We start from the raw sequence: 13,446 nt of genomic DNA, 5'->3' as shown, positions 1-13,446 counted from the left end.
AACAGGCCGTCAAGGCCCATAGGGTTATGAGGCGTCGAGGCTCCTACACTTTCTAGAGAGTCGGCTCACAGATGGCGGTGAGGTTAAGTAAAGCTATCCCTGTAACAGCCCGTAGAGCCCCATAGGGTTGTGAGACATCGAGGCTCCCATATTTTCTAGACATTTGGTTCACAGATGGCGGTGACGTTGTCAGTCTTACGCGCCGGCCGCCCTTTAACCCAAAGGAAATTCCTGGTATTAATTTCTGTTACAGGCTGAGTGGACCCCAGGGCAATTGTGCGCTTGGGGGATTAGGTCAATTGAAGAATCAAATAACCCCATCAGGAATCGAACCTGGAACTTTACTCAGAAGGTACCAAAATATTTACAGCAGAGTCGCGATTATCCGGCTTCGATAACCGGAAATCACCGGGTAACAATTAAAAGTAATACTTAACTCGCATGTGAATTGGGATGTATAGAGACACGCATTTATATGTACATTGTTGCTAGGTATGAGATTGTGGTTCCTGAGTGTCTTCTATGCACAAAAACACAACACAAAAAAGTTTTCTCTACTTTCCAAGCAAAGTATTCAAAGGCATAATAAAACTCGTCTTCCGTTTGTGCTTGTTCCTACTTGAAAAATAATTTCAAGAGAATTTTTTTCTTTTGGCATTGGACACACATTTTTCATTGCAAAAATTATTTACTTCTTTCATTCGTAATCCGAGACTCATTCAATGAGGCCATTGAATCATAATTATCGCGAAAATTAAGCTCACTGCTTCATAATAATAAAGTAAAACTTTCCATAGACGGTTCGTGGGTATGTTTACCCTGCAGAAGCAGAATTTATGTATGTTACTGTTACTACGTGTTTCCATCCATTTGGCAGTGGAACTTAGCAGACACTTGACTGTCCGTTCTCCATATTCTCTTCCCTGCTAAAGGATTACGAATATCACTGAGAGATCATTAGGTCTACAGGTCACGCGGCCTACGCACATTGCAGATCACAAGAGGGCTTTACGCAGTATGGGAAATAATAAAGTATACCGGAAACTCGACTGCAGAGCCCCTTCGATAGGTGCGGAGGAGACACGAAACAGAGCTCCGACATTTTCAACTTCCTCTTGGTCAGTTTCAATAAGCATATATATTAATCGCCCGAATTGTAATTTGAAACTATATTAAACATCACTTGAGAAAATACATCAGTTAAAATATAAACTTGCACGGATCACGCCTATACGTTCATTTGTTTTTGGTTTATTTAGCTGCCAGAATTAAATGGCATGAATTTGCAAAAAATACTCAATGAGGAGCTTCTTAACTTGTACTGCCCTCCAAGCATAATTGGAATGATCAAGTCAAGGAGGATGAGAAGGGCAGGATATGTGGCACGAATGGTGAGAAGGAGAATGTATATAGGAATTTAGTGGAAAACCAGAAGGAAAGAGACCACTAGGAAGATTTAGATGTAGATGAGATGGCAATATTAAAATGGATCTTATAGAAAAAGGATGAAGTGATATGGACTGCGTTTATCTGGCTGAGATTGGGGATTAATGTAAGGCTCTTGTGAACACGGTAATAAAACATTGGGGTCCGTAGCATTTTGGGAAGTTCCTAAGTAGCTGCACGACTGACAGCTTCTCAAGAAGGGCCTGCTCCATGGAGTTCTTAGTCATACCTAAGATTATACTGAGTGTCCCAGGAGGAAAGGCCAATATTTTGAGAAGTCAAAATATCGGCCACCCAAAGCAAAAATATTCCGAACGGTTTCCGAGATAGAGCTATTCCACTGTACAGTTCCAAAATTGTTGCTAAAAAAGAGATATTACGTACTGTTTCTAATGCCAGTATTTATTGTTCAAGTGACAAAGTTGGTACAGTTTACCCAGTGTAATACATTTTCGAAAATTACACCGTCAACATCAATGCACTTTGCAACTCGTGTGAGGACATGGCGTGTTGCTCGTCTGTACAGTGTACTGTACAGTGAAATAGCTCTATCTCGGTGCAACTCGTGTGAGGTCATGACGTATTGCTCGTCTGTACATGTACTGTGCAGTGAAATAACCCTATCTCGGTGCAACTCGTGTGAGGACATGACGTATTGCTCGTCTGTACAGTGTACTGTACAGTGAAATAGCCCTATCTCGGTGCAACTCGTGTGAGGACATGACGTATTGCTCGTCTGTACAGTGTACTGTGCAGTGAAATAGCTCTATCTCGTTGCAACTCGTGTAAGGACATGACGTATTGCTCGTCTGTACAGTGTACTGTACAGTGAAATAGCTCTATCTCGGTGCAACTCGTGTGAGGACATGACGTATTGCTCGTCTGTACAGTGTATTGTGCAGTGAAATAGCTCTGTCTCGTTGCAACTCGTGAAAGGACATGACGTATTGCTCGTCTGTACAGTGTACTGTGTACTGTACAGTGGAATAGCCCTGTCTCGGAAACCGTTCGGAATAGGACACATGTACATATACAATTTTGCTTAGAATGGTAAATATTATGACCTTCCAGAATATTGACCTTTCCTGCTGGGACACTCTGTATAGGATGATAGAATGATAAGCGAATTAATGAATTTAAAAGGCTATGGGAGGAGCCACGGAGTTTTATATAATTTAGAGATACTGTTAATATATATAACATCTAATATTGTGATGATAAATTAATAATTAATTGGAAAGGATTTGGAAGGGAGTCATTCTGAGTACTATCCCATCTTTAATCTGGAATGACTGACGAAATAACCTACAGAGCAGGTGGGTCTATTTGTAAAACTCTGGACATGTTTTCGGGAGGTGTTTGTTTCGAATCTCGTCTCCTAAATCGGCTAATCTGCCTAAGGCTTTTCTTGGTTCTCCTGTAAGCCAATGAGAAGCAAACACGCCAAGCCTGTCTCTGCCATTTTGTTTACATGCAGTCCATAGACATTCTGAACACGGTACAGCGATTTATTCGTTTATCGTTCCATTTTACTGTTCAATTTGTTTTCGTTTTATCTCTAGTCCCTCTTACGGAGTTATTTTCGTGAGAACAGCCGAGTTTTACGTCTATCTCTGCGTCTCACAGAAATGCGTACATGGATCCGTGTACCACGGATACCAGACAAAGGAAGCCATTTTGTATATCTTGCTGGTGTTGATGTTCTCAAAATGGTGACTATAAAAAGTACGATCTTCTACACTGTGACACTATACAGTCCTGTAGAAGTTAACCGACGCTTCAGAGGAACGCATTTCCCATATTTTCAGGGCAGGAAAATTTTTAAATAAACAACGTAAAAGGAATCTTGTTGTTTATTTAAAATTTCTAATACCCTGAAGACAGAGAGTAACTTCCTCCGAAATTCTGATGAATTTCTATTAGATTACATGGCGTCTAATCTTAGGAATATTCTTCAAGAAACAGGGGTCTTGTCTATGTTGTATATACATACATACATCTAATAACATGTAAAATGTAAATTGTGCATACTGACAACATACATATTACTGCTGTGACTCTGACAAGCGACAGACCCGTCCTCTCGTCGGAGAGAGCGCCTCACATCAACAAACCCACAACGGTCTGACAATAATAAAGATCTGGTCTTAAACCCCAGATGCGTGCTTTATGCCAAGACAGACTGGCCGATTGACTGTCGGTCGTAACATAAGACTCAGATTCGTACACTTGACGAAGGCCAAGCATATTCACAAGAGACAAACTGGTCCTCGTCAGAGAGGCTGTTACATAAAGACTATGACTGCAAGGGCTCAGTTGGAAAATATCTCTGGTCGTGATCCTAAAGGGGCTTGACGCCAAGACGAACTGATTGGATGTGAACCGTCGGTCGTAAAGTAACTCTTGACTCTGACTCTGGCAGTTGTGCTCCGCGTGGAGGCGAGTTTCACCATCGCCCAGTGAGTCGTCGGAGGGGACGAAAAGGGAACCCAGTGCCTCGGGCATACAAAGTCCAACCTGTTCCTGGGGGAATTAAATACGGGGACCTGGCCCTCCAGGTTGGGAGAGCCTTAATACTGCGACAGTAAAATGTGGTCATGACTTCCAATGGATTCGGACATAAGAATGACTGCGCTGGCGAGTGACAGCAGCAATCGTAAACGACAGATCCGTCTTCTCGTCAGAGAGGGCGCCCCACTTCAACAACCCAGAAACTGTCTGACATAATAAATATACGGTTTTGGGCCCCAGATTGGGCTTGACACGAAGACAGAGTGACCGAATGACCATCTTTGATTTTGACTTGTGATTACTGAGTCAGTTAAGGGACAGTTCGGTAACCCAGAGTAAGGCGAACGTCCACCGTTGGCAGCCACTACCAAGTAAAGGTGAAGACAGTGTTGCAGTTACATCTTGAGTATGTAACTCAATGGGACTGTCGTAGTTACGTTCTGTAAGTGTTCAATAAATCCGATTTCCAATCCAAACCACGTCTATGGTCACCTCAAAATTGCGATAAAGTGTTGGTAAAAAACGAAATCTGTTTACTGTGTTCTCAAAAACCCGTCAATGCTTTGTATCCTGAGCCAGATGAATCCAGTTCACACACCCCCAAACTTATTTCCCTAACACCAGTGATATCTTCCATTCTGGTCTTCCTACTAACGGTTTATTTGTGTTTCATACGCTTCCGTGCATGCTGCATGCCTTGCCCATCACATCTCTATTATGATCTTAATGACATATAGTGAGATGCATGAATTGTGACGCTCTCAATACGAATAGAATTTCATCGCTAAGCATGGTCGCTCGGTAGAAATCCATTCAACTTCTTTTTTCATAGAATTTAAGAACTATTGCTCTACGTGTAGCCTGAACCTAACGCAACCTACTTTCAACCCTTGTCTCAAGATCTTATTGTGTGTTCTCGGATTCTCACGGCGTGCACAGTCATCTGTTTTTTTTCTCTCGAATAAAATCCCTTACGGATTTCTCGATAATCGAACCTGTTAGCACTGTCTCGCAAATAGCTAGACCGTTCTCCAATTATACTCTATCCTATGTATGTTTACCATGGGCCGTTTCGTTAGACGCAAATATACTCTTAATGCACGTACAAATACGTTTTCATGGAGGAAAGTTCCACATATGTGTATGTCGGTACAGCGTAATTCTCAAAGGACTAATTAGATGGAGTTGGTGTTTAAACGGCCATAAACTTTATCAGTTTTTTATTTGTAATTTTAACTCGAGTAATGCTTGCATTTGTCTTCTTGTCTGCTGTCCAAAAACATAAAAATTAGAGTACACGTCTATAATTTTGCCTGTGGTTTTGTATGGGTGTGAAACTTTCTCTCTGATATCAAGAGGGAACATAGACTGAGGGTGTTTGAGAACAGGGTGTTGAGGAGAATATTTGGACCGCAGAGAGATGAAGTGATGGGAGGTTGGAGAAGACTGCATAATGAGGAGCGTCATAAATTGTACTCTTCTCCAAGCATAATTAGAATGATAAAGTCAATGAGATTGAGGTAGTCAAGGCATGTAGCATGAATGGGGGAGAAGAGAAATGCATATAGGATATTGGTGGGAAAGCCAGAAGGAAAGAGACCACTTGGAAGACCAAGACGTAGATGGGTGAACAATATTAGAATGGATCTTAGAGAGATGAAATGGAATAGTATGGATTGGATTTATCTGGCTCAGGATAAGGACCAGTGGAGGTCTCTTGTGAACACGGAGATGAACCTTATAGTTCCATAAATTGCTGGTAAGTTCTTGAGTAGCTGCAGATTTGGCGGCTCCTGAAGAAGGGCTCAGCTCCATGAGTGAGTGAGTGAATTAGCCTCTATGATTATAGGTCAAACACGGAAGTCGAGTGGGCAGTACACTTTTTAGTATCCTGGATGTCCTGAGTTCAGTTCAGACTCCAAGATAGAGGTTTTTCTTTGTATCCAGAAAAATTCCTATGCAGTAACTCATGTTGTTCCAAGGCCTATTCACTACACATCCTCTGAAATTCTTTATTCTATAATAGTCCCACTGCTAGACATCGACATTATCCCGGAAGCCAACGCGCGCAAACGTAGTACGTCTATTGCTAAGTAACGGATCAGTAAAGAAGCCTAAAAGAATACGGAACAATAGAAGGCGGTGTTTTCCGTGGGGTCCGAACCCAGGCTATATAACGTGAAGTTCCAAGGGAGCAGTTAGTAACCCGTGTGGAGGTGTGGTCGAATACTTCCACCGTGACCCTGCGAGTCGTAGGAGGCGACGAAAAGGAAAGTCTCAAATCTGAGACAGTAAAACATGGTCGCGAGTCCCAAGGGACTCGGACCCGAGAAAGACTGCGCTGGCAAAGACCAGCAGCATATACAAAAGACAGACCTGGCCTCTCGTCAGAGAGGGCGCCCCACAAAACAAGACCGTAACTGTCAAAGAGTAATAAATATCTGGTCATGCGCTCCAGATGGGGCTCGACACCAGAACTTACTGACTGATCGTCTGTCGTAATGTGGCTTTGACTTTGACTTGTAGCAGTTATTTGTAAGAATCTGAGAGGGTGCAGATGAAAAAGAGTTTATTGTTGTCGAGAAGTGGATCGAGTTCTGGAGATGGCAGTTCGAGGTGACCCAGAAGAAATGACAAGAAAGTAATCAGGTTGTGTGAAAAAAAGACATCATATGCGATGTGAAGTGACAGTGAGACTGTTATAAAACCGTTACCAGGATACGACTAGTGAAGACTGAGAACTCTAATACGTGCGTAACGGTGAACTGAATGTGTGGGGAACAGCGATAGGGCTGTATTGCCCGCAGTCCCGAGTTGTGAATGTGCAAATGAATCCATCCAACAAATCCAAACCCCCGTCTATAGTCACCTCTACAAGTGACAATAGTAATTCTACATTATTATGTTACGCGAGGAGCCAGGATAGCTCAGTCGCTATAGCGATAGGCTGGACGGCTTTGGTTCGAATTCCGGCAGGGGTAAATTTTTCTCTCCTCCACAAGCGTCCAAACCGATTCTGAGGTCCACCCAGACTCCTAGCCAAAGATTCCGGGCGCTTTTACACCTGAGGTAAAGTAGCCGGGGCGTGAAGCTGACCTTTCATCTCCATTTAATACGGGGGTCAAGAATGGTGGAGCTATACCTCCACTCCCCGTTACGTGTTCATGGCATGGTGCTTAATTCATTAAACCGAGGGAAGACATTAACTTCATTTTTATTATGTATTTACACATGGGAACAAATGTGATTATGCTACCTTTCGTTAAGAGGAATGTACAGTCACTGCACAGAGGAGATTAGAAATAAACACGTATTCAGGATGTACTCGGTTCGAACTTCAACTGGGACGCAAGGAACATTGACTGAAAATTCTTCTGATATTCCTCAGTCCATACAGACAAATTTCGTGATAGTAACAAGACTAGGCCACGGCCACTTCCCTCCGAACGCTTTCCAATTTGTCATTCACTTTCATCCTATCACTGGTGTCTACCTAGGCAAGAGAACTAACATGGCTGTCAAAGAGAGGCAGTAATTACCCATCTGTAGGGCAGAACACTTCCTTCATAACCTGATGATAGAGAAAGGAGGTCATTCCGAAACGTGGGCATTCTTCTACCAGACTAGACGGCACTAAAATAAAAATAGAATAACTTTATTTTCGCCTCCGTGACAAGCTCAAACGTCAACACCTTACTTGCATGATCTTCGTGACACCGCGTCCTTGCAACGGCACTGTAAGATAAAGGTAAACAAGAAGGTCTGAGAACAACTAATCTGCTAATTTCCTTTGACAAGGCACGGACCGCATTGAAAAATTCGTCTAACAATTTTTTGTTTCCTTGGGAACGTCTTTTCTGTGTGGTTACTTAGCAACGATAGAGGGACACACAGACACACGCGTTCAACAATTCTTCTGTTGCATGTATTCGTTGCCGCAGGAACGTATTTACCGAGCCGTTGCCTAGCACTTGAAGGAAAGATAAAAATTGCCTAGACGCTGCTTAGCAACGATACGTGAGATACACATACAAACACACAGATCGATGCGAGGAATTTATGGAGTACACCGATGAGATGGGTTCAGGTGCCATGGTGTACATGCCACATTTCATAAAAATTGGTTCAGGTATTCGAAACTGATAAGGGGCATATACAGACACAGACAGCATGGAGATCGCATAAGCTTACTTTCATTTTTTCAAAATAAGGAAAGTAGGCTAAAAGTTAAAACTGTCCTGGGTTTAATTATTTGAGCACTAAACCATGAAAACGTATGGGGGAGTGGAGGTATAGCTCCAACATTCTTGACCTCGAGACTAGATGAAGGTGGGTGGTTAGTTTCACATCCATGCCGCTTTATTCTCGGGAGAAGAGTCCCCGATGCCCAGTGGACAGGAGGCTTGTTGGGCCTCAGAGCAATCCCGACGCCGTGGAGAGAAGAACACTTTGCCCCTTCCGGGAACCGAAGCCCTGATATTGTACACAAAGTAAATGTGAAGTACACACGTGAAACTGTTTAATATTAATGCGTGTATGTAACAGGCAATTCCCTTCCATCTCATCCCGTATCACCCAAACGTGCTCCTTAAAAATAATAAATATTACAAAAAGTTCTGGGAAGAATTAATCACCTACTTTACTTTTCTACGACACGGACCGCATAGTAAACGACGTGTCTAACAATTGTGTGTTCATTACCGCGGAAACATTTTTACCGAGCCGTTTCGTAGGAACGATAGGATACCCATACGGACACACAGACTGACGGGAGGGATTTACGAAGTACGCCGTTGAGAGGAGCTCATGTGTCATGATATACCTACCTACTTATGGAGCTGAGCCCTTCTGGAGGAGCAGCCAAATCTGCAGCTACTCAAGAACTTGCCAGCATTTTATGGTTCATTACCGTGTTCACAAGAGCCCTCCAACTGGTCCTTATCCTACGCCAGATCAATCCAATCAATACCATCCCAGCCCATCTCTCTAAGATCAATTTTAATATTGTCCACCCACCTACGCCTTGGTCGTCCCTGTGGTCTCTTTCCTTCTGGCTTTCCCACCAATATCCTATATGCATTCCTTTTCTCCCCCATTCATGCTACATGCCTTGACTACCTCAATCTCATTGACTTTATCATTCTAATTATACTTGGAGAAGAGTACAATTTATGACGCTCCTCATTATGCAGTCTTCTCCAACCTCCCATCACTTCATCTCTCTGCGGTCCAAATATTCTCCTCAACACCCTGTTCTCAAACACCCTCAGTCTATGTTCCTCTCTTAATGTCAGAGCCCAATTTTCCCACGCATACAGAACCACAGGCAAAATTATAGTTCTGTATGTTCTAAATTTTATGTTTTTGGCCAGCAGACGAGAAGACAAAAGGTTCTGGACTGAATGGTAGCAAGCATTACCCGAGTTCAATCTCCTCTTCATTTCCTCCTGAATCAGGTTTCGATCTGTTATCGTTGTTCCCAAATATCTGAACTGTGCCACATTTTCAAAACATCTGTTACCTATCTTTATGTCATGATTTTGCCCTGCATTTTGGTGACGAGACAGCAAAATGTACTTAGTTTTCTCTGTGTTTACTTCTAGATCAACTTCTTTACTTGCGTCAATTAAAGTTTGTGTGTTTTCTTTATGGTATCTACATTAACACCCAGTAGATTCACATCATCGGCATAGACCAACAGCTCACGTGTCCCGTTTAATTTCAGTCCCACCTGGTTTCTCTGGACTTTCCTAATAGCGTATTCTAAAGAAAAGTTGAAAAGCAGTATCGATAAAGCATCTCCTTGCTTTAGACTATTCTGGATATGATATATATACCAAGTTTAATTGATTTAGGCATTCAATAGTTAAAATGGGGGGATACACAGACTGCATGGTGATCGCATAAGTTTAATTTCACTTTTAAGAATACAAAATATAGGCCACAATTGTCCTTCCTGGGGAGGGAGCCCCAGGAATATTGTTAATTTTGCTGTTACATGCATGGGTTCGATTCAAAGTCATTTTTAAACATTATTTCCCTCCACAATAATTGCTTTAGAACCGTGACGCCAATGAAAACCTATTTTGTGTATTAGTTTGTAGTAACCGTGGTAACAGAACCTGTCACAAAAGTGACGCTTCCGACTCAAAGATCTAGGGACGCTAAACGTTCAGAAACTACCAGGAACAAAATAAACTCTTCCCAAATTTCGGTGCAGTTTCATCTGCACGGCCATTCTATCTGGAAGTAGAACATTCCATTCTTCATAAAAGAATTATAACATTTGCTCCGGTTCTACAAACAGAAATACGTGTGACGCCTTGTAGTCTGATAAATTTCAGCCAGAAAGTTACCTGATTGGTGCTTGTTTCATGCTGTTTTTTTCCCTTGCTTGGCTTAATTATTATTTTTTTAAATTCGCTTAGTGGGGGGTGGACTCGGCACGGCAGCCACTGATTGGTCTATTGTAGCCTGCCCCGAGTGATTATGATGATGGGGAATTTGGTGGAATGAAGATAGGCAGGGAAAACCGAAGTACCCACTTGACTAGACCCGGGATCGAACCCGGACCGCCGTGGTAGGAAGCCAGCGACTAACCGCTTGAGCTATGATTCGGCCTTCTTGCTTGGCTTATTCCTCTACCCTGAAGATCGAGACCATATATTCCTCCGAAACATCGATTTAATTTTAACCCAGAAATCGCAACTGTGAGAACCTCAGATCTCGTATTCGATTTTAAAATAAAATGTGACGTTTCGGAATTAGATCTACCGCCATCTTCTGTTGCAGGGTGCCTACTGTTTTGTGTTACTGGACAAAAACATGAATAAAATAAAATCATAGTCAGATATAGATTCCGAAACGTCGTGTTCTATTTTAGAATCAGATGCCAAGGACCCTGAGAGCTATACCAGCGGTAGCGTAGCTACTGGCAGGGCCTCCCTTGCTGGACAGGTCAAAGGGTAGGCATCAGACGAAGAGAGATACCAAAAACTGACGTCGGAAGCAGCGTCATCAGCAGCGACTTGAAGCACAGAGCAAATGATGCTCGAGATGGTTCAAGTTCGTATAGCAACAGGCGTGACCAGAGTGGTTTGAACGGCTGTTGTACTGCGATGTGGAAAGCAAATGGAAAAACTACCACATTATCACTTTTCCTGGATAGTCTCTTTCCAAAAACAGAAGATCGCATTAAGTGGAGAAACTGTTTTGGAAGAGACTGTGGACCTGTCGTCTGACAGATTACTGATGATGATGATGAAGGACGATGCCCACAAACTGCCTAGTGCTAAATTTAATGCATTATCGTCAGAATTCTTTTGAACTGAGTAACACATTAATTTCATCTTCATAAATTCCTTGTCGGGACTACTTGTCGCTTTTCGGGAAGCTAATTTTCGCTGAGCAACGCGAGAAATTTCCAAAATTTTATGGAACTCGAAAGTTCTTCTCTATTTTGAGCCAGATAAATCAATGCAAGCCTATCTCATCCTCTTTTTTACTATAACAATTTTAATATTATATTTACATTTATCCTTTGGTCTTCCAAATGATAAAAACTTGCATGCACGTTTCTTCCAAGTGTGTTTCATGCTCCGATCGTCTCATCTCATGCAATTTTCACCTTAACTATATTTTGTCTGTCGTGAGACAAATTACGAAGTTTCTCCTTATAAAATTTCTCAACTCTTCTCTCTAACAATGTCTCCCCCTTTGGTCCAGACATACTCCGCAGAACCCCCAGTCTGTGACATTACACTTAACTCACTCACCCATGGAGCTGAGCCCTTCTTGAGAAGCCGCCAATTCTGCAGCTACTCAAGAATTTCCCAGCATTTTATGGAAACCAAAGGTTCATTACCGTGTTCACAAGAGCACTCCACTGGTCCCTATCCTGAGCCAGATCAATCCAATCCATACCATACCATCCTATCTCTCTAAGATCCGTTTTAATATTGTGCAACCACCTACGCNGCCAGATCAATCCAATCCATACCTTACCATCCTATCTCTCTAAGATCCTTTTTAATATTGTGCAACCACCTACGTCTTGGTCTTCCTGGTGGATCCATTTCCCTCTGGCTTTCTCAACAATATCCTATATGCATTCCTGTTCGACCAAATTCGTGCTATATGCCCTGCCAATCTCATCCACCTTGACTTCTTGTTTCTAAATATGCTTGGAGAAGAATACAAGTTATCAAGCTCCTCGCTGAAATTACACTTGACAGAAAACCAACTAATTCCTCGGAGCTGAGTTCTTCTTAACAATCTGTCAGTCGCTCAACTTCTCCAGAATATCCGAAAACAGAAAACCGTAGCAATCGGATTAATGAAGCAAAAGATAGCCCTAAGTAACAAAAATAAATAGAAAATTTATTAATATAAGTAGTACTGATGAAAATAAATAATAATAAAATCTATCACTGTCAGAAGCTGAAATCCAGGGTCTTCTTCATCCAGCTGAAGCCAATCTTGGATATTTTCTTGCGTGCTTTCAGTCTCTCCAGATGCCCTCAACACAGTCTGAAAGTCCGCTTGCTCCTAAATCCCATGTGTCTTTTAAAGTATATGTACTCAACTGTGAAGAGAATTTTTCATTTTTCAAATTTCGATCCGGATTAATTGTAACCGGATTAGCGAGGGTTTACGGAATCCGAAAGGTTCAGTATCATGCCCACAAAAGTTCTCATCTGGTCCCCATCCTGAGCCAGATTAATCTACTTCCTCTCCAACCTATTTCATTCGATTTTGAACCTGATCAGACTCAAGAGAAATTACAAGTATTTTTATTTAGGTTTAATTGAAATCCTCGGACACAGAGCGATATTGTGTATCTGTACATACATACACGAACACATACCTGCAGCACATTCTGCGAGTCCAAATACCAGAAGGAGTACAGTAACTCTCGCAGCCACTCCCAGGACAGAGGCTCTCGTTGGCGCAGAAAGGCAGGACATCTCAGCCACTTGCTGGGTCACCTTTCGGGTGGGGGTGGGGGCTTGGGAAAGCGTAAAAACAATTCTATAACTTCTATCTAATTTATCCCCAAATTTACTCACTTCACAAAAAAAAACAACTATTACTTCGTATATATTTAATAAAACCCTTCTTAAATAAATTTAAATTGTAATAAAAAAAGAAAAATTTTAACCTAGAAAATATAATAACTTGAAAACGTTTCCAGTATATACTTTTTCGTCAAGTGAAGTCTCTACGTGCTCCTTCGGACTGTGATGCTGTTTGCCAATTCACCTGTGGAACTCCAAAGCTACAAGCAAGAGCACGGGGCTTTTATATACGTGTATAGTGTCTCCCCCCCGTGCGTGTGACAGAGATACTGAATTGGAGTGGGATGGGAGGCTCAAAGAGGGGGAAATGTCAGAAAGAGACAGTTAGATTCACGGGACAGAGAGAAAGAATGTGAGGATAAAGATTGGGACACGTTAAGAACAGAAATACGAATGAATGAACGTGGACTAG

At 42.1% G+C, this 13,446-nt stretch overlaps 1 protein-coding gene across 2 annotated transcripts in view; it reads right to left on the bottom strand.

Moving 5' to 3' along the window:
- LOC111871276 overlaps positions 1–13,233 on the bottom strand; it is a 47,699-nt gene extending 34,466 nt beyond the window's left edge. For both annotated transcript variants that reach the window (XM_023864257.2, XM_023864256.2), the window contains exons 1-2: positions 13,158–13,233; positions 12,824–12,964 (exon numbers count right to left, since the gene is read on the bottom strand). In XM_023864257.2, coding sequence (XP_023720025.1) covers positions 12,824–12,923 — 100 coding nt within the window. In that variant the 5' untranslated portion in view covers positions 12,924–12,964; positions 13,158–13,233. The remainder of the gene's footprint in view (positions 1–12,823; positions 12,965–13,157) is intronic.
- Between the last annotated feature and the right edge of the window lie 213 nt (positions 13,234–13,446).

This window comes from Cryptotermes secundus, unplaced genomic scaffold (genome assembly GCF_002891405.2).
Source record: "Cryptotermes secundus unplaced genomic scaffold, Csec_1.0 scaffold802, whole genome shotgun sequence".
Taxonomy (NCBI): Eukaryota; Metazoa; Arthropoda; class Insecta; order Blattodea; family Kalotermitidae; genus Cryptotermes; species Cryptotermes secundus.
The sequence above is the reverse complement of the archived record's forward strand: the minus strand, read 5'-3'. Positions and strand labels throughout refer to the sequence as shown.